Source organism: Tursiops truncatus, chromosome X (genome assembly GCF_011762595.2).
Source record: "Tursiops truncatus isolate mTurTru1 chromosome X, mTurTru1.mat.Y, whole genome shotgun sequence".
Lineage (NCBI taxonomy): Eukaryota > Metazoa > Chordata > Mammalia > Artiodactyla > Delphinidae > Tursiops > Tursiops truncatus.
Window position 1 is genome coordinate 41,439,397 of NC_047055.1, and position 22,332 is coordinate 41,461,728.

Consider the following 22,332-nt stretch of genomic DNA (forward strand, 5'->3'; position numbering starts at 1 on the left):
GTAAGCTAGGAAGGGAGGTACAAAGTACAGTGGCCTAATGAAACTCCATAAATTTGTATTACAAGTAGGAGCCAGACATCAAAAGGATGGGTCTTCCCTCCGTTTGATATTTGGCTTCCTACTCCAGGTAGTAATGGTTGCTTGATCTGTAGGATACTCAGATGAAAATAAAGGTACTGAGACAATTCTCAGAAAGGCTGCTTTCCTGGCTTTATTAAGTCTGGGCAAAAATCTTGTGTGGGTATTTTTCTGTACCATGTCAGGTATTTCGTTCAACTTGGGACTTCATATGAAAAATAGAATTTGTAGAGAAAGATGAAACTCACCCACTTAATGAGAGCCAGGTAGAATTCCTTGTTGTAATTTTCTTGTGCATAAATATATGTAATCAATGCCAAGGATATACAGTAGGTTCAGGGATCATTCTCAAGTTCCTCACTAAGGAATTGCTGATGACCAGTGTGACTTCCAAAAGAGTTCCTATGCAGCCTGGCTCTACTTCTGTGTGTTTTACAGTCTGGCTGGCACTGGGTCATCCTGCTTTCTTTAGTTGCTATTTTAACTATACCCTTGTTTTGTGGAAGGTCTGCCCATTATTAGCCCCCAGGTAGGTTTTCTGGATTTCACCTATATAACTTAACTAAATTCTCTGATATCCTCACATACTGCGTCCCATCTGTCCCAGTCACAAATTTTTTTTAGAAACACTTTGTAAGCTTGGTAGCTTACAATATAATGCCATGAAACACCAGCCACTCTCTGATTCTTCACAGGATGTGTCTATATATCCCTCTCAGCCAGAAAGTTTCTGATTCCCAGAGGGTCAGTGTCTGTATTCACAGATCTTGATGCTCTCTGAGGAGCACCTTTGCTCTGATTTCTGCTGAGAGCTTTGTGTTCTGTCAGAGGATATCATTTGCTTAGTGATAGAACCCAGGCCTCTCTGCCAATAACTGGCTTCCCTGATTCACAGCTCTAGTTTTCTGGCATTTCTCACCTCATTTCCTCTTCAGGGATTCCCTGACACCAGCCCACATAATCTTAGGGGCTAGCAATTGGCAAAAGGGCTTTTTTTCTGTGGGTTAAAATTGTTACCAGAGAAACCTGGTTTAAGGCTTGCCCACCATCATATCTCGTTCTTTCCCCGAGGTTACCCTGGCTTTAATGGTGTGTTTATTCATCTAGTTACTTTCCTGTGTATTTTTTTAATATTTATTTGTTTATTTGGCTGCACTGGGTCTTAGTTGCAGCGTGCGGGATCTTTTTAGTTGCGGCCTGCAGGCTCTTAGTTGTGGTATGTGGGATCTAGTTCACTGACCAGGGATCGAACCCGGGCCCCCTGCATTGCAAGCGCGGAGTCTTAACCACTGGAGCACCAGGGAATTCCCAACTTTCCTATGTATTTTTATACATGTCAGTTTAAAACATAGAAATTGGACCTCACTGTTCATAAAAACTGTCTAAAATATTGTTATTTCTCCACTTGTGCTATCTCTGGGATCCTCTTGTACACATTATTATGCAACTTGCCTATGTACCTAATAGTGTATAATTGAACATCTTTCCATGTCAGTACATGGATCTCTGCTTAATTCATTTGAATGTTCTTCCATGGTGTGCATACATAATAATTTCTATTACCATTTCCCTGTTGAAGAATATTTGTTTCCAGTTCTTTAGTATTACAAACACCACTGCAGTGAACATCCTGTATCCATGTTCACATATGCAGGTACTCCTGCACGGTACCGTGCTAGCTTTTCAGCCACATCATATTTATGAAATTCTTAACAAGAACCTGTGAAGGCTAGGGGTAATTTGCTACATTCCATAGATGAAAAAACAGGCTAAGAGAGCTTACATATCTTTCCCAGAGCCTCACAACCCATAAATGGCAGAGCCTTACTGAAGTAGAAGTATGTCTAACAGCAGAACTCATGTGTTTTCTTTGATATCACAATTGTAAACCACATGTTTTTAAATTAGATTTTTTTTCCCCAGTGTTTCAGAAAAGTTTATCTACATTGCTGATGTCTGCTTTCCTTTCTAGGTTGTGTCTCCCACCTCATCTCTCCAGACATCCCAGAAGATCTGTAAGATTCCATCTGGGAACACACTAGGAGTTTTTGGAAGGGAAAGAAGGAAGAGGATTACGTAAGTCAAAGGACTTGTTTAATCTGTCATACCATAAGAATCACAGAACACTTTTTTCATCTTTATCTCACTAACCCTCTCTGCTGCATTTTACAGTGTAGATTATCTCTTTTCCTTCTTGAAACTCTCAACTACTTTGGCTTCCAAAATAACATTCTTCTAATTCTCATATGGCTGCTCTGACCTTTTTGTTTTATTTGTTCTCTCTCTCTCTCTCTCCTCACCCCTTAAATACCATTGTTTCTTAGGTTTTTCCAGAATTCTGTACTTGGTTCAGTTTTTCTTCTACTCCCAGCTATATGATGATTACTCTCAAATCTCCATTTCTGGTTTTGACCTCTCACCTAAGCTTTAAAGTCATTTGTTTAACTCCATACCTCACACTTACTACATCTAGTACTGAACTTCTTTCCTCTCTAATCCATTTCCTCCTCCTCTAGATGCAGTCTCATTTGGTGATAATACTATGACCTAATCACCCATTCTCAAAACCCTGGCAATCATCACTGACTTTATCCCTCACCAATTTATTATCTCCTCCAACAAGCTATTGGTGAAAGTGGTGTTCGGTAGCATTTCTTGTTTGCTCCGAAAATATTCTGTGCCTATAACTATCACTTTAGTAACCTTGTTGTTTTATAATTGTCACTTTAGATATTCGAATCCCTAGCGCCTAGCATAGTACATGTCCAGAAGCAGATAAGCAGTAATGTATGATGACTAACTGAATGGATGAATTACCCTATTTCCTATTATTTTATTGCTGATTCCAAACTAACCATTAAAAATTAGTGCTTTTATTAATTCATTAATTACTCAGGCTTAAAACTGTGGAGGCACCTTTGACTCCTCCCTCTCCTTCATTTACCAAGTTCTATATTCAGTTTCTCTTGACTCTGTCATCGGCTTAGTTCAGGCCTACTGGACTTACAGAAAAACCTTTGCTGTTACTCATTTTGCCTCCAGCCACCTAAGTTAATCTTTCTTGTTTCTTTCATCTTGTCATTTTCCTGTTCAGAAGTCTTGAGTTTCAGTTCCACTGCCTTTTGTAGTTTAATTCATTCTTTTGCTAAAATTATATTCCTGTCTTTTGAGTGGCATTGAAAAGCTAATTTATGGGCAGGTCTGATGAGTGATTGGGTGGGCTGAGAGTAGTGGGTGGGTGGTAGTGAGGATCAAAGAGAGAGAAGAGGTAGTAAGTCACTTACAGTTAATTCGTTGGCCCTGAAATAGGATTTGAAATCCAAATTCTAAGAGAGTAGCGTGTGTTGTGCTTTGATAGGTTTTTAGGAAGTACGGTGTGTTAAAGGTCACCATAGAAAACAACCAAGTAAAATACTTTATATATTACAGTGGTTGGAATAAAAACAGGGTTGAATGAGTTCCAGAAAGCAGGGTTCTCAAACTCGTGGACAACAATCTGCAGACGAAGACAACTTCAAAAAACCAACTAGAAGCAACATGCAGAGAAGTAAGATGAGAGGGGCCTCCTCGGGAAAGAAGACAGCTGGTCCCCAGCAGAAGAATCTGGAAGCAGCACTACCAGGCAGATGGGGGGGTCGCTCTGCAGAGAACCCCCCTTCAGGGTCCGTGAGGAAGACAAGAAAGAACAAACAGAAGACCCCTGGGAACGGAGATGGTGGCAGCACCAGCGAAGCACCTCAGCCACCTCGGAAGAAAAGGGCCCGGGCAGACCCCACTGTTGAAAGTGAGGAGGCATTTAAGAATAGAATGGAAGTTAAAGTGAAGATTCCAGAAGAATTAAAACCATGGCTTGTTGAGGACTGGGACTTAGTTACCAGGCAGAAGCAGCTGTTTCAACTCCCTGCTAAGAAAAATGTAGATGCCATTCTGGAAGAGTATGCTAATTGCAAGAAATCGCAGGGAAATGTTGATAATAAGGAGTATGCAGTTAATGAAGTTGTGGCAGGAATAAAAGAGTATTTCAATGTGATGTTGGGCACTCAGCTGCTCTACAAATTTGAGAGGCCCCAGTATGCCGAAATCCTCTTGGCTCACCCTGATGCACCGATGTCCCAGGTTTATGGGGCGCCACACCTACTGAGATTATTTGTAAGAATTGGAGCGATGTTGGCATACACGCCCCTTGATGAGAAGAGCCTTGCATTATTGTTGGGCTATTTGCATGATTTCCTAAAATATCTGGCAAAGAATGCTGCGTCTCTCTTTACTGCCAGTGATTATAAAGTGGCTTCTGCTGAGTACCACCGCAAAGCCCTGTGAGGGTCTACTGACCACTCACTGTTATGTCTGGTATCTGTAAACACTCTTTTTGTTCTTAGTCTTTTTCTTGTATAATTGATGTTCTTTAAAATTGTTAATGTATAACAGGGCTTATGTTTCAGTTTGTTTTCTGTTTTGTTCTAAACAGAAAATAAAAGGAGTGCAAGCTCCTTTTCTCATTTCAAAGTTGCTACCAGTGTACGCAGTAATTAGACAAAGAAGAAACATTCAGTAGAACATTTTATTGCCTAGTTGACAACATTGCTTGAATGCTGGTGGTTCTATCCCTTTGACACTACACAGTTTTCTAATATGTGTTAATGCTACGTGAAAAAAATGCCCTGATTCCTAGTGCCAAAGGTTCAACTTAATGTATATACCCGAAAACCCATGCATTTGTGCTCTTTTTTTTATGGTGCTTGAAGTAAAACAGCCCATCCTCTGCAAGTCCATCTATGTTGTTCCTTAGGCATTCTATCTTTGCTCAAATTGTTGAAGGATGGTGGTTTGTTTCATGGTTTTTGTATTTGAGTCTAATGCACGTTCTAACATGATAGAGGCAATGCATTATTGTGTAGCCACGGTTTTCTGGAGAAGTTGATATTTTAGGAATTGTATTTCAGATCTTAAATAAAATTTGTTTCTAAATTTCAAAGCAAGAAATTTGCAGTGTGCCTTTAATGTTACTGAGGCTGAGAAGTCAGCAGGCTCAGGAAAGATCTAGGTGGTATTAAAGGAGAGAGTTCTGACCCCTAGTGAAAGAATTCCTTTTATTGGGTGGGGCAGCCAGGTGTGTACCCCACCCGGCCAGTCTCCCTCATCTGCCCTCTGTGGCTTCTCAGGGTGGGATTGCTTCCTAGTGCTGCTTGTAAGAGCCACTTTTGCTCCCATGCTGCTTGCCTCTGTGAGTTGGGCTGCTATAATAGGATATTTAATGGGTACTATAACAGCCCCTTATACTTATGCAGACCTTTGCTCTTTCCCACCAGGGGGAGCATGGGCAGCCACCTTCAGTATTGTATCAGAAATGCTTGTAGATTTGGGGCCAAGGATGGCAGCTTTCCAAGCTCCAGCATTGATGCCATGTTCCCTATGCTTTTATAATCCCTTGGACATAAAGATTGAGAATCCTAGAGTAGGGTATCTGTGGAGAAGAGCAATGGTGTTGGACGCCCATGATTATAAATCCATCTTACATGAAAATTCCCTAGTCAAACCAAGTTTTGCTTCATGACAGTGTTTTTTTACTTCTTTAGTGAAAAAATATTCCATGGTTACTGCAGAAATTTTGGAAAATACACTAAGAACAAATATGAGCATAAGAATCACATAAAATGCCACTGGATCTGTCAGGGTCCCAGCAGGAAATAAATGAGACCCAAAATGGATGATTTGAGGAGTTTAGTAGAGAATTTTTTCCCAAGTTGTCAGCAGAGGAGTCACCCACAGACTGGGTGACTTAAACAACAAAAATTTATTTTCTCATAGTTTCAGAGGCCAGAAGTCTTAAGATCAGGGTGTTGGCAGGGTTGGTTTCTTCTGAGGCCTCTCTCCTTGACTTGTAGATGGCTGCCTCCTCCCTGTGACTTCACATGGTCTTTTCCTCTGTACTTATCTGTGTCCTCCTAATCTCTTCTTATAAGACCAGTCATATTGGATTAGGGCCCACCCTAATGATCTCATTTTAACTTAGTTACCTCTATAAAGACTCTATCTCCAGATACAGTCACATTCTGAGGTACTGGGGGGAAGTGGGTAGGACTTTAACATGAATTTAGAGGTGACTCAATTCAGCCTGTAACAGGGTGTTACTACATCTAGACAAGGAAGAGTAGGAGAGGAGAGAACAGGGTGAGGGAGGGAGCAGGAGGAGGGAGTGTGGGAGACTGTGGAGTAGGAGCTGGGGAGGAGTGGGAGCAGGGGTGAGAGAAGGAGCAGGGTGAGGGGAGAAAATAGGAGCAGTGGGGGGGGGGGGCGGGCAGGGGGAATGACTAGAATGGTAGACAGCTGTGTGGAAAGGGCCACCTGATAGCAGCTGGAATCTTCAGGGTGCAGTTAGCTCATAGAAACCTCAAAGACGGCAGAATCCAGGAAGAGGGGCTGGGGTGGTATACCTGACCTCACGCTTCCCTGCTTTTTATCTCCTGCTGGGTATTTCCCTTTGGCCATATTGGAAACCAAAGGGCAAAGAAGACCTATGATATATCTTTATTGGTAAGCTTGGGGGACACAGCAGGGAGGAAAAGTAGATTGGTGGGGGTAGAGCAAATGAGATTTCTAGCACACACATACCTGAAATAACCATTGTTCACACTTTGCCGTATATTCTTAGAATTATTATGTCCTCTTTGGGACCTAGGGCCTTGGCCAACTAGCGGGATTCTTAACAAGGCCATTTATCCATTGAACTGGAGGCCTAGTAAACAAATGGATGTTAGCTCACATGCTTGAACATGTTAGAAATATCACATTTTAAAACATCACATTTCTAAAAATCACATTGCCTCTAAATGAACATAAATATGACCCTGAGATCCAACCGTAGCATGTTGGTGCGATAGCCACTTCAGTTATTATTGAGGATCCCCCATCTTTATTACTTATACAAACATTTTATGGTCGCCTCAAAGCCTGAAGAGGTTCCCACTGACATCAGATGTCTGTCCACACTGGTTAGGAATGAGGTGCTCCTTTACTGAATTGGCCTGGTATCTTCAGATCCCTTGTCCCTGCTGCTTCCGTCAACCCTCTGGGTAGGGGGATCTTTAGTAAGACTAGGTGCCCAGCTTCTCTGAGCCCACCACAGAGTCTTCCTTGGGGCCTAATATGGAAAAACATGTCTCTGCTACTGGAAGGACCCATAAACCCTGACCTCTTTTCTCTTGCTGCCTTCAAATGCCCTCCATTCCCATCTAGGGAAACCATGCTTGATTTTGTCAAGGCATATAGTCCTTTTCAAAATATAAAAGGCACTGGCTTCAAGCAGCTTTCACCTCCAGCTCTGCTATAAACCTCCCTCTCATGGATCTCTGCGGAAAATGGGAGGAGAGAAAAAACATAAGAACACAATACACAAGTTAATATCTCAATGACTAATAATTCAGTATTTTCCAGTTAGGTTCGTAGGTAGTTTCTTTTTATTTTAGCTGATTTCTTCTTGTGTCATTTTTTTAAAGCAACACCTTAGGAATATTCAGGAGAGGCCTAAAGTGCTATATTAGGACCTAAACCAGGCTATCCTACTGATTAAAAAAAAGAAGGCAATTATAATAAGTATATCCAAATTATTACCCAAATCTCTGTTGATTTAGCAAGTTTCTCTATTCTTAAACTACACAGGTGATGTAGTTTCATCTAGCCATCTAAATGACTAAAGACTTCCCTTCTGAAACTGAAGGGTGGTTTTGAGAATATATTTACCACATCAGATTCAGCACCTAGCTAACATGGTGGTTCCATAATAAATGCTGTTATAATTGTTATTTATTATTTTCAGCAATATCATTAACAAGAAAAATAAGTCGTTTTCCATTCAGGAGGATGTATGTAGATTTAACAACAGAAGCAGGTTGTGAAATAACTCTCATGACACCCATAAAACACCTAGAAAGTAAAGAAGGTAGCCATTAAATATAAGCCTTATCTTGCCTAAGAAAATTTTGTGGTACAGAATAAACTTTCAAAAATGATAATTCTCTCTCCTCTTTCACTTCCCAAAAGAAAAGGGTGAATAATATATTTCTAAGATCCGTGGTTCTCAACCTGAGCTCCCCAGACTTAAGGGTTTTTAAAGATACCATTAAGAATTGAAGAGCTGTTAGGGCTGCCCTGGTGGCGCAGTGGTTGAGAGTCCGCCTGCTGATGCAGGGGACACGGGTTCATGCCCCGGTCCAGGAAAATCCCACATGCCGCGGAGCGGCTGGGCCTGTGAGCCGTGGCCACTGTGCCCCACAACGGGAGAGGCCACAACAGTGAGAGGCCCGCGTGCTGCAAAAAAAAAAAAATGAAGAGCTCTTTTCTCTTCAGGTGTTTCCTCTTCTTTCTTTTCTTCCTAATTCATTATGAAGTAACATATAGCTGAGCTTTTACTAGAATCAAAGGAGATAATATATTTTAAAATACATCATGAATTGTGAACTATAATAATAATAATGGTTAACAGTTTGCTTGCTTATAGAAATGCCAGTTATCAGAAGCTGTATATATATATTTTGAAAGACCTTTTAAAATGTAGAAGTCTAAATAAGGAGGAGCATAGAAGTTGGAGACAGTTTAGATTGTTTAAAAATATAAAGTTAGAATTCCCTGGCAGTCCAGTAGTTGGGACTCTGCACTTTCGCTGCCAAGGGCCTGGGTTCCATCCCTGGTTGGGGAAAAAAGATCCTGCAAGTCGCGCAGCACAGCCAAAATAAATAAATAAAAATTTAAAAAGATAATCAATTTAGAAAAATCTTAGGACAAGCACTAAAAGATTAAAAATGGAGGGGCTTCCCTGGTGATGCAGTGGTTAAGAATCTGCCTGCCAGTGTAGGGGACACAGGTTCGAGCCCTGGTCCGGGGAAGATCCCACATGCCGCGGAGCAACTAAGCCCATGTGCCACAACTATTGAGCCTGTGCTCTAGAGCCCATGAGCCACAACTACTGAAGCCTGTGCACCTAGAGCCCGTGCTCTGCAACAGAAGCCACCACAATGAGAAGCTCACGCACCGCAAGGAAGAGTAGCCCCAGCTCGCTGCAGCTAGAGAAAGCCCACGCGCAGTGACAAAGACCCAACGCAGCCAAAAATAAATTAATTAAAAAAAACAGAATGTGTAAATACCAAAATTCCAAAGAAAACTCCATTGGTCCAGCAGAAGGCAAGAAAGGAGAGGAGGGGAAGGATGCAAAGAACAAACATTATAGGGCTTCCCTGGTGGTGCAGTGGTTGAGAGTCCGCCTGCTGATGCAGGGCACACGGGTTCGTGCCCCAGTCCGGGAAGATCCCACATGCCACGGAGCAGCTGGGTCCGTGAGCCATGGCCGCTGAGCCTGCGCGTCCGGAGCCTGTGCTCCGCAACGGGAGAGGCCACAACAGTGAGAGGCCTGTGTACTGCAAAACAAAAACAAACAAACAAAAAAGAACAAATATTATAAACAGAAAACACAAAGTAGGAAGGTAGAAATAAGTGTAGCTACAGTATGCCAATAATCAAAATAAAGATACACGGATTAAACTTAACAGGAATAAAACCTCAGATTGGATTTATTTTCCAGGCACAGAATCCAGTTCCATGCTTTTTCTCAGAGATACTCTTAAAATTATCCAGAAAAATTCAAAATAAAAAGATGGAAAAATATATACCAGGCAAATACTAGTCAACGAAAGCTAGTGTAGCAAAAGTTTTTCCCAGGCCCCATGGCTTTGTAGCTCACTCCAAAGAGCTCTACAGTCACTTTAAATCACAACTTGAGCCTCATTTCAGTGATTAGAACCCCTAGTCCCAAATAATAAAGGAGCCTTTGAACTCGATTCAGAGTTAAATCTCTCCTCCCTTAGCTAGCACCAACTTCTGGTGGGGCTCCCACTTTGTGGGGAAGGGATGTGCTGGGTTTCTTCTCTTTCCCTATCCTCCCCATTCTCTAGCCCATCAGATTTCTTATGCTGGAGTCAGATCCCATTTCACTGTGCCTCCAAACTCCAGGAGCTACATATCAAGCTTCAAGGGGTCCAGTTAAAGCCTTGGGGTGAAGGGCAAAGCACCGGAACTCTTCCCCCTTGGAAGCCCACTCCAAAGAAATCCTCAAAATAATTCTTTCTCCATATCTCCTCTCTCTTAAACCTTTTAATCCTTTTTAGAGCTGCTTGGTTATTTCCTTTGAAAACCTGGTTTTAGAACTTCATATCTATTATATCTTGGTTGCTTATGAGAAAACTCAAATTTAACATGCTGTCATGCAAATTTAAACCAATAAATCCCCCAGTCCTGGAAGGTCACCATCTAACGTTTAAAAATTTTTAAAAGGTAGGGTATGGGCTTTGCAGTATAACAAAACCTAGGTTAGAATATAAACTCTATAATTTACTAGATTAAGGGCCTTGGAAAATACACCTAACCTCTCGGAGTTGTTTCTTCTTCATGTAAGGGAAATACTGCTACCTACCTCACAGGACTGTTATGGGGATTAAAGAGAGAATCAACCCAAAACACCAAACACTGCATCTGGCCCTTAGTGAGCACTCATGAAAATGTTAGTTCCCTTCCCACTCTGCCTCTTCCCTTCCTTGAAAAATATGCCTGTGACACACTCTACCATAAAGAGTATTTGGTAAATGTAACAACAAGAAGAGGGATCACAGTTATGGTCTTCAGTGCCATTTCTGTATTCCAGAATAAGTTGTCTGATGGATACAATACAGGCAAAGGGACAATATTATCATACCATTCTCACTTTGGGAGTTACTCACCCAATGGAGTTGAAGGTAGGAGTCACAATCATCATGCCATTTAACTGGTCCATGTGTTTTCCTAAACCTTAATTTTAGCTTCTAGGTTAAAAATCAATAAAGCATATGTACTTAGAGCTGTAGAACCTTAAGACTGAGAGTTCCAGACCCAAGCTCATCAATAGCTACAGGACCTGGTAAGATCCTTCCCCTCTTCTGCCTTCATCTACCAAAGATGGTAAAATAGCTGATATTATTTAATATGTGTGAGATACTAAGTGGTCTGTATAAAAATCATTCATATAAACCTCACAACAATCCTAACAGGAAGTAATGTGATTATCTCAGTTTTAGAAAAGGGGCACAGAGGCCAAGGACACACAGCTAAAAGTAATAGACCTGGGACTTGAACCCAGTTAGTCAGGCTCTTAACTACTATACTACTCTGCCTCTCTGAAAAACAGTACAGCTATTGAGAAATGTGAAACGTGAGCTCTCATCTGTGAAAGTACCCTGAGCCTATGTACCAGTTCAGGCCTTCCTAGAAGCAAATGCCAAGACAAGATTAGGCAACATTAGAGATTTATTGGGGGAGCACTTATGAAAAATAAAAGAGGAAGGACCTGGAAGACATGGGGAAAGCCTTCAGACTGTGATGCACATCTCACACCTGTGAAAGAAGAGAGGGAAGGAAGGCAGACTAGGCAGGAAGAGCCTCAGACTGTGGTGCAATAAGAAAGTCTGGGGACTTCTCTGGTGGCAAAGTGGTTAAGAATCTGCCCACCAATGCAGGGGACACGGGTTCGAGCCCTGATCCAGGAAGATCCCACATGCCGCAGAGCAACTAAGCCCATGTGCCACAACTACTGAGCCTGTGCTCTAGAGCCCATGAGCCACAACTACTGAGCCCACATGCCACAACTACTGAAGCCCATGAGCCTAGAGCCTGTGCTCTACAACAAGAGAAGCCACCGCAACAAGAGAAGCTACCACAATGAGAAGCCCACATGCCACAACAAATAGGCCCCATTTGCTGCAACTAGAGAAAGCCCGTGCGCAGCAAGGAAGACCCAACGCAACCATAAATAAATAAATTTATTTTTTACTGTACATGGGCCTCTCACTGTTGTGGCCTCTCCCGTTGCGGAGCACAGAGTCCGGACGCGCAGGCTCAGCGGCCATGGCTCACGGGCCCAGCCGCTCTGTGGCATGTGGGATCTTCCTGGACCAGGGCACGAACCCATGTCCCCGGCATCAGCAGGCGGACTCTCAACCACTGCGCCACCAGGGAAGCCCTTAAATTTATTTTTTAAAAAAGAATGTCTGTACCAGGCCAGTGGGGAGGACAGGCAAAGATTAAGGGAATCCAAAGAGCAGAAACGGCCTGGCTCTGGCTGCCCAACTGTGCTCAGTTAGGCTATGGGAGCAATCTGGGTAAAATGTGGCCTTAGCGTGAATGTCAGGGGAGATCCAAAGGTTCTTTTGAGGAAATATCTGAGCTATGTGACTCCATGGCCACCACAGACCCGGTGACCTTTTCCTGGCAGTCGTCCACATACCTTCTGGCACCTGAGTGTTTTGCAAGAACCCTGAACTTGATCCCTCTACCCTGCCTCACCAGAGGGGCTCCCACTCCCAGGCACTGTCTCCCAAGGGCTTGGGCATCCTGCTTAGCAGACAGCTCTCTCCAGGGTCCTGGACCCTCAACGCTTTCTGCTCTGGAGTTGGCCAGGCAAGTAGCTTCTTGGACACGTGATGGGGATATCAGCCTTCTGTGCGGGCAGGGAAGTGGTGAGGGGGCCAGAGAACCAGGCTCTGGATGTTGCTGACCCTCCAACATCAACGCCTCCAAAACATCTTCACACCAATCCACAGTCTGACTACCCTGACCTCCAAGTCGTGGGCTAGGCCTGCAGTGCATAGGGGTGTTCACACAGGAGGTGCCACCCCGTTTCTCCTGAGCTGTGAGACCACATGCCTTTGAAGCTCCCTTTACCTGGGGGTCCCCGTGCCTCTGAGCCTGGGCTGACGCAGACATCAGAAGCGCCGCACCAGGCACACACAGACCTAAAGTCACCACAGAACCACCCAAACAGGCCAGGGCACATCTGAGGCCCTTCTGGGAATCTGAGCAATGTGAGTGGGAGAGGGATGGGTGAGGTCGTGTCTGAGGTCTAACCCCATTTCAGGGGGGCTACTTCACTGGACTCTGACAGAAGGGCCAGCCCCTTCTGCTTCAGTCCCAAGTTACCTGGTCAGGCCCAGCCAGGTCAGACATCTGTTTGCTCAAAGACTGTTCAGACCAATGTTTCCACTTGGGAATCCTTGGGCTTTATCTCCTCCCCTATAAAAGGTTCCCCAAAAGAGACAGGGAAAAGAAAAGAGAGGCAAAGTGCTCTGACTTGCAATGGGACAGTCGTTGTCCTCCTGGTGTGTATGTCCAGGACAGCCTGGCCTTTAGCCTAGAAGAGTCTGGTGCCTGCTGCAAGCTGGTGCAGAGAAACCAAAGTCAGACCACCCTGGAGAGTGTGCCTTGGGGGAGCCTTTCCACATCCTGCCCCAGTGTCATGCCTCAGAGCACCCAGCGGGCTAGATTCATCCTGTCCTATAGAACTGGCAAGTGAGTTGCTGGAACCCTCATCACTCCAGCCAGAATCCAGCCCAATCAGCATCCATTAGGCTACCATAACCTTAAAGAATGGTCTGAAGATTCCCCCAAAATAACACCACTGAGAAAACAAAAAGCCAAGGGTACATTCATTCTTACTTTGCTCCATAGAAACTTAATTATACTTGTCACTTTTTCTTTACAATTTTCAATTTTTTGTTTTAGTGCTTTAAAAAGGCACTCCCCCTGGAATTTCTATGAATATTTTCTTTTAGTTTATTTTTCTCACTTTATAGTATATACTGCCTCTGCACACACAAAAAAACTATGCTTCCTAGTCCCATAGCACCCTCAGCCCCTTGCCATTAGGTGAGGCTACGTTACTAGTTTTGGCCAGTCAGCTGTGTAGAGCAGTGACTTATGTTACTTCTAGACTACAGTGACTTTAGAAGAATAAGCGATTTCTATGACACTCTCCCTTTGCCACGGTGACCAGCGATGTTCCAGGCTGTGGAGCCTCTGTCAGCTGGGGTCCCTGACAGATAGGAAGCAGAGCCCCCTCACCCCTGACCTTCACCAACACTTGTTGGGCACTTATTGCGTGCTAAAACTAAACCTTTACTATGTTAAGCCGCTGAACTTTGAGGGTTGTTACCCCAGCATAAGCTTAGCCTAACCTGACAAACAGTGATGGCTCTCAAAGTTTAGGATGCAATAGAATCACCTGTGAAACGTTAAAATACATATTTTGTGACAAAAATATATTGGGGGACAGACGGATTAGTGATGATAGGAGAGAACTACTCAATTATCAGCTGATTTGACAAATCCTTTTGAATTTTATACTTTTTAATTTTTTTAACCTTATAATAGTATTTGTTACCCAGGTGCTTGGAAAAACAGAAGACGCAAACAAAAAGGAAAAATTAAAAATCCAGAACTCCACACAGATATTGCTAAACTTCTAGTGTGGCATGTTAGGAATTTTCTTTTGAAAAAAGTCCATGTTTTCCCTACAAGAGAGGAATGGAAAAAAGAATGCACAGCACTCCTTTCGAGAGCTCCGTCAACTCCCCTAATCACACACACACACACGCACACGCACACGCACACGCACACGCACACGCACACGCACACGCACACACACGTGAGCGCGCGCGCGCGCGCGCGCGGCAGGGCAAAAGTATGGAGAATGCAGTCCCGAAAAGGATTCGCTTCCATGTCTGCCCGCCCCGGCCCCTGAGGGCTACAGGCACCAGCCACTCTCACACCCATCTGCAGGGATCCGGGGTGCTTACCTCTCTCCATCTTTCCCTCGACCCGCCCACATCCTCCGCAATAGGATGCTTGCACCCACGCAGGGTTCCCGCCCACCTCCCCAGCATTCCCATTGCCCACCATTTACTGAATCAAAATGGATAGAAGGCGTGGATGTGGGGTGAAAACTGCAATACGGGGTCCGCTTCCCACCCCAACCCCCACACCCCTTTCCTTTCCAGTGGTTTGCAGGTGGCTCCCACCTGCACTTCCACTTCCAGGGAACCCTGGTGTTTTCCTCCTCCTCCTCTTTTTCTGGGCCAGAGCCCAGCCTGCTTTCAATGCAATAGGGAGCTGGTACTCAAACATGACCGCCGCCCCCTTCCCAGATCCCTCCCCCAAGCCCACCATTTTTTTTGCCCCAAAATGGACCGGAGCAGGGGCAGGAAAGGAGCATAGGCAATGCAGTCCTGGACTCGCAATGGTGTTCGCTCTCGCCTTCGGATAGCCTCTGCTCTTTCAAACCTGCTCAGATCCCCGGCAGGTGGTAGTCACTTCCTCTGGTCTAGTGTCCAGAAGAGCGCCCGCCTGCCTCCAAGGTAAGAGGGAGATGGTGCTCAGGCGGGGGAAAGAGGACTCAGACTATACAGTGACTGAAGTTCACGTCAGCCCTTTGTCCAGCGAGGCCCATGTTAACAGTGAGTTCAGGTCCCCAATTAACTCTCCCAACAGCACTGCAGCAGGAGCCGGGTTGTTCCTCCCCGCCCCACTTGACAATCTTTTCAGCCTTGGCCAGAAACTGGAAAAGTGTATCATCTCCTTGGAATTTCTATGCGCCTTTCTCAGATTATCAGAGAGGATCAGCCTCTGGCGGTTAGTCGATCTGTGTCTCCTTCCTCCGCCCCCGCTGCTCTCTAGATTCTCCACCTCCCCTCCCCCAAGACCCGAAGGTCTACCATTTCCCTTGCAGTCCTGTCCAGGCAGTGAAATGGGGTTCAGGAAATAAGGATGGGAGAGAGAGATTTTTACTGGTTCTTTTTAACATTTGTCAGTTCTGTGCCTTGTAGTTATTATTATCATTACCGTTATTACTATCAGCCTATGTCCTGTTTACCATTAGAAAATAGAAAAGAGCTATCTATTGTCATTTGGGAAGCAAGAGGTAGATTCAAGTGTGTGGGGGAATAAGCAAACAACCCAGCCACCTGTTTTCCCTGCTCAGTGTTAATACAAATATAGATCCTTTAGGCAGCTATGTTTTTGGAAGTTTGAAATGTACAGAGCAGCTGGAGGCTCCTCTTGGAAGGGGCCCCTGTGTGTGTGTTTGGGGGGCTGGTCCATGAAGTCAGCCTCTGAGGTCACATAATTTCATAATACCAACTTGGAATTTCAGATTTTAAAAGCTGGTCACATGTCCTGGTCTTCAAGATTATTATTAATTTAACCTCCACAATTGCTCTGTTTCCTAGTTCTCTACCACATCCACATCCCTATTAACCCTTTCCAATTGCAACCAAAATTTCATACTACTTCTTACCATCTCAGGGACAGATCTAGGTTGTGAGGCCTGAAACTTAAGATTCAGGGGACCCTCTTTAAGTAAAAGGACATTAAAAATTTATGGGCAATGCAGGCAATTAGGTGCCAAAGTTAATATTTATTTATATTGAGAAATTACAAGAAATTATGAAATTTGAACAGCTGGCATATACAAAACATCCCAATTTCCATACAAACAATATTTTTATTAATTACTGCCTGGCACACCTCTATGATATTTTCCCTACAATTTTTTTTATTATAAACTCTTTGATCCTCTCTTCATATGTCTGTGTAATATTTTTCCTAGAGAAAATGTAAAGATAATTCAATCTTTCCTTTGCATGGTTAATCAATTTATTATTTTTATTATTGTTGTTGATAAAAGTTTCAGCTTTACAACTCATTATCAGTGATGGGTGAATTTTTAGTATTATCAAATTTGAGTAAACTGCTGTCTAACTCTGTCAAGTTTCTTTCTTATATGGGCTTATGATTTAAGTTTTCTTGTGCAGATTCTTATCTTAAATAGTCTTAATAATGACACTTACAAACCAGTTTGATGTCAGTGTTCTGAAGAGGAGCAGAATTTGCCACCCCAAAATATGCCTCCTGGGCATAAAGATTATTTTAGGCTGATTATTTTTAAGAAACCCAGACCTAGTGAAACAGGAGGGAAGGGGGCAGGGCACAACCTTTAAAAGAATGACATAGACACGACATAAATGGTTAGAACCAGCTAGGTCCAAGATGGCAGACGAGATTTCCACTAGACCTTGAGCCTCAGTATACGCTTATTGTAGCACATCAGCATGCTAAATGACACACCCACAGGCGCCATGACAATTCCAAGGCCAACCATAAATGTTAAAAAGTGGACAGTGGCCCAACTCCTGGAAATCCCTACCTCTTCCCCAAAATACCCGGAGTACTCCTCCCACTCATTAGTCTATGAAATTACCAACCCCTATAAAAACCAACAACCCCATACTCTGGGGCCGTTTTTGCCTCTGAGATGGCCCACACTGTCTGTGGAGTGTGTTTCTCTCTAAATAAATCCATTTCTTACTTATCACTTTGTCTCTCACTGAATTCTTTCTGCGATGAGACATCAAGAACCTGAGCTTCATTAAGTCCTGAGACCAGGTGTGTGATCTCAGTTAAAAGACCATGGGTTCAAGTTCCAATCTGGGTTTTGGCTGGGTTCAAGTCCCAATCTGGGGTTTAGCTGGGTTCAAGTCCCAGCAGGGGGATCAAGTCCCAATCTGAGATGCACGGTTTCACTAGCAGAAACTCAGAAAACCGGTAAATTACGCTTTTGTAAGAGAGATTTACATTTATAAGGGAAATCTCCATTTGTAGGGGTGTCTCCCTCTCAGTGCCTGGAAGAGAAGGATGACTGAATCTCTAGAAACTCTTATCAATGGAGAAGGCAACGACTCAAATTTGCATAACAACCTTACTCTTGTTTACTGTGCTTTTCCTGGTCACCTCCCATAACTGGCCACCCACCCACCCCCCAGCAACATCCTTTGTCTTTAGAAGAAGATGATATTTAAAGTGGTGTCTTGGGCTATTTTGGGGAGTTACTCAGTTTTGCTGGGTCTCTCCTCTGTATACATGTTATTTTTAAAAAATATATGTATTTATTTATTTGGCTGCACCCAGTCTTAGTTGCAGCACGCAGGATCTTCATTGCCGTGTGCAAGATCTTCGTTGCAGCATGCGGGATCTTTACTTGTGGCACGCGGGCTTTTAGTTACAGCACGCGGGATCTAGATCCCTGACCAGGGATCAAACCCAGGCCCCTTGCATTGGGAGTGCAGAGTCTTAACCACTGCACCACAAGGGAAGTCCCTATATGTGTTATTAAATATGTTTGTTTTTCTCTTATTAATCTGTTCTTTATTACAGGAGGGTCTCAGCCAAGAACCTAGAAGGGTAGAAGGAAAATTATTTGTCATCCCCCACAGTCCTCATTGTAGTACTGATTTTGAGTTTTAAGGTATCTTAGTCAATGTCAGTATTTCATGCCACATCACCAAGAAATTAATATGAACCTGTGTGGATGTGATTGGTCAAAACCATACATGTGGTCGGTGTAGCAAAAGTCCAGGAGTGCATTTTTGATAAATCATATCGTATGTACTTATAGGGCAGCAATGGGAGCCAAGACTAAAAGAAGTATCTTGGAATCAGGTAATGAAGTGGGAAATAGCATCAAATGCTGGCAAGTAGCTGGTGTTAAACCACCATGGTATTAATTTGAGCTGTAAAATTTGTTCATGGTTCCCTAAACATATGAAAGGCAATAGAGTGTAGCATTAGTTCATTAGCATTAGAATCAGACAACCCTAGTTTGAATCCTAGAGTTTCTACTCACTACACTGTGAAATCTTACTAGTAACTACTTAATCATACATGGAAGTGACTAAGAAACACATGAACAAATTATCCAATTAAACCCAAACTAAATGTAATTCCAAGTCAGCTTCCCCTTAGCTTGATCCCGGACATGCCCACCTCCATCTCACTGTTGCAGGAAGGGGGATGCCTTCCAGGGCCCAAGAGTGGGCTCTTATCTAACACTCGGAAAAGAATTGTCCTAGGAGACACACGTGCTGACAAAGCAAGAGACTTTTATTGGGAAGGGGCGCCTGGGTGGAGAACAGGAGGGTAAGGGAACCCAGGAGGACTTCTCTGCCACATGGCTCGCAGTCTTGGGTTTTATGGTGACGAGATTAGTTTCCCGGTTGTCTCTGGCCAATCATTCTGACTCAGGGTCCTTCCTGGTGGCGTTTGCATCGCTCAGCCAAGATGGACCCCAGGGCGAATGATTCCGGGAGAACATATGGACTGGCGTCTCCTGTCTCCTTTTGACCTTTCCCGAATTCTTCCAGTTGGTGGTGCCTTGTTAATTCCGTGCTCCTTACCAGGACCTCCTGTTTAAGATAACTCATGCAAGTGGTTATTATTGGGCCTGGCCAGAGCAGGCAGTTTCAGTCAGTGGTTCCCCTAACAACTCCCCCCTGAGAGACTTTCATACTCAAGATACTTCTTGGGAATTGGGGCAGAGGTCTCTTTCTTCTGTAACTATTTCCTGCTGAGAGTGGCCATAGTCCTGCCTAGTAGAGTAGAAGTCTCTCTTTACCTGATCTAAATCGAGGTATTCTGTGCCCAAAACCAGTATTCACCCTCATGGTAACAACAATTTAGCCTGAAACTGTTGAACCCTGTCGGAGATGAAACAGACAGGGGCCAAACAGGAGGTCTAACTGGATGGTCATCACTGGACCCAGAAAAGGAAGGCAAAATCTGCAGGATGTGTGACTTTCTTCTGATTGGTTGGTGGCAAAGTAACAGGACATTGCTCCAGGAATCTTGCACTCAGCTTGAAGTTACCATCCTCCACCTGGGTGGGGGCCTTAGTTCCTGCAGAAGAACTCAACGGTATTGCTATGCATACTCCTTAGGAGGAGCCAGAAGCCTACCCCAAGGCTGTACCAACACTTGACTCCCCTGTTTCTGTATCCCCTCCCTTCTCTGTTTAGCAACTGTTTGAATCTGCCCTTTGGAATTCAGGGATGGTCAAGGAGGCTGAATGAAGTCTAAATCCTACAAAAAAGAAACAGGAGACACAGAAAGGATTTGTACTCCAGAGCCCCACAGAGTACTGCTCAGTTTCAATTCAGGGAACTGGATGATGATGGCTCTGGCCACTTCCTGCTAAAATGGGGCATAGTCCTACCTCAATTTGGAAAATAGACACTGAATCAGAAATATTTCTGAGTTCCGAGTTCTGGATCTGAGTCTTGTATGATTAAAATCTCACTCCCTTGGTCTGCCATTTTAGTGTAACAGACCCAATTAGAAGTAGTTGGAGGAGTGACAACTGGAATTTTTTTTTTTTTTTTTTTTTTTTTGCTTTACGCGGGCCTCTCACTGTTGTGGCCTCTCCCGTTGTGGAGCGCAGGCTCAGCAGCCATGGCTCACGGGCCCAGTCACTCCGCGGCATGTGGGATCTTCCGGACCGGGAGCACAAACCTGCGTCCCCTGCATCGGCAGGCGGACTCTCAACCACTGCGCCACCAGGGAAGCCCAGACAACTGGAATTTTAATAGGAAAAATAAATCTCATTTCATTTCAGGAAAATAAGCCTGAAATCCAATCTGGACCAGCACTTTGGGGAGACTTGTAGCCAGGTAGCCAGTTGTCTAATTTTATCTAAGCAGGTTTTAACTTTTAATGTGGTATTAACACATAGATAACAGGTGCTATTGGTCATCATACATGTCTCTTCTGTTTGTTAATGTATGATCTAAAGCAATTTCATTGTCTAAAAATGTAATAGTTACAAGAGGAGACATTTAAAAAGTAAGGTTGCAGTTACCAGCTGCCAGCTGACATTGTTTTGAGAATGGCTGGTGGCATCAAATTCTGACACAGCTCAGAAAACTCAAGTTCTTAGCAATACAAGGACTTGTCTGAAAGCACACCCATAATGTTACCTAGTTATTTCATTGGGTGTCTAAACCATAGCTACTCCATTTTGACTTTTAATTGTAATATTCCCCTTAATATTCAAAGCAGATGTCATCGTTAATGATGTTAGTGTTTCTCTAGGTATGAGAAGATAAAAGAATTTGGGCTCATAAGATCTTCTCCTGAAAACATCTAACTAGCTAAAGGCCTGTTCTGCCAGGTTTTCTCAGAGCACAGAGTGCCTCATCCTGATCTACACCCTGAATTCCTTTCAGGGGATGTTGAAGGTCAGTGGCTGCAGTGGCCATTGATTTAACCCTTGCAGAGGCAGATGGCAATTTTCAGTTGGCAGAGCCCCTTCAGGGTCATAAATTTGACCATGGTTTGGGGGGCATTTCATGACCATTTCGTCCCACGGTGCTAGGAATACCTATTCCCAGGTCTGGCGAAGATTTCACTGATAGGCCACTCAGTGTCCTGCTATTATTGGACTAGGCTTCATTAACAGTGCCACTAGTCTCCAGACCACCCATCTCACTAGTCTCTTATGGTCCAGGAAAATATTCCCTCTTGTTTTCCCATATCTAGAATTACACCATTAAATCATTGATCTTATATGGAACTATATATCATCATTTTATCAGAGGCTCAGTCACACATTTGGTAATGCAAGAAACAACAATTTTGTAAAACAGGCAGTATAAAAAAACAATATAGCTAGCAGATTAGTAAGGTCATAAGCAAGAACATAAGTCAAGAACTTCCATTAGGTGCAGCCCAGTATATCCTAGGTCATCTGACTTAGTCTGTTCTGTACCAATGCTTATCTTTAAGGGAAGTTATATATTGGCATTGTCCATAAGGCACCCAGCCCAGTTTCCTAGTGTTACTAGACTGATTATCCTTAGTATGATTTAATTGTTCCCAACACATAGGAGCCTTAATTACCATAGTCTGGTGTTACATAATTACATAAATCCATCCCATAATTGTGGGAGGTCTTATTCCTTGGCTGAAATTTTGCATGTTGCTCTGATTGAGCCTGAGTAATAGATGAAAACTCATATTTATAGCCAGGGTCAGAGCAGGCATTGTTAATTGGCCAGGTGAGGGGATTCCATCTAGTAATATCAGTAGTGACCTGAACATGACTATAATTTTGCTTTTAAAGTAAACTTCCTCAGAGCCAACCAGTTAGAGCCTTGAAGTGGAGAAATTCACCAAGGTAACCCAGAAGTACTAGATACATGTAATTGGCCACAAACCCAACAATTGGATTGATTTTTAAAACTAGCATAGGATCGTGCTCATGATAGGAAAACATTTGATTCATATGCAAGGGTCCAAGAAGTCAAGAAAACATTATAAATGATCGTACAAGTCAGGTTGAGGATCTTGAGCAAGCTGTCTACTTCTGATGTGGTCTTCTTCTCACCCTAGCATGAGTGTAGTTTCTTCTCTGTTTGAGCACTGTTTCAAGGTTATTTTGAGATAAACCGTCCTCTCTACAGGCCAGTCCAGTGCGGGGGGGGCCCTTTGTGAGTGGAAATTAATCCAAGAGTCAATTCCCTTCAGTTTCACTGTGCTTGAGCTAGTTAAAGAGCACCTGATAAGGGTCCTTCT

General features: G+C 43.6%; 1 protein-coding gene across 16 annotated transcripts in view; it reads left to right on the plus strand.

Moving 5' to 3' along the window:
- Positions 1-22,332, plus strand: part of MORF4L2 (mortality factor 4 like 2) — an 83,543-nt gene that overhangs the window by 7,479 nt on the left and 53,732 nt on the right. For 11 of the 16 annotated variants that reach the window (XR_012329145.1, XR_012329148.1, XR_012329143.1 and 8 more), the window contains exon 3: positions 2,051-2,154. Coding sequence is in view for 5 of the 16 variants with exons in the window: in XM_004330131.3 (XP_004330179.1) it covers positions 3,532-4,398 (867 nt within the window). In the remaining 11 variants the exon portion in view is untranslated. Of the gene's footprint in view, positions 1-2,050; positions 2,155-3,507; positions 5,062-22,332 lie in introns of those variants that run through there. The other 5 variants (XM_004330131.3, XM_004330130.4, XM_019949517.3 and 2 more) reach the window with 2 other exon arrangements.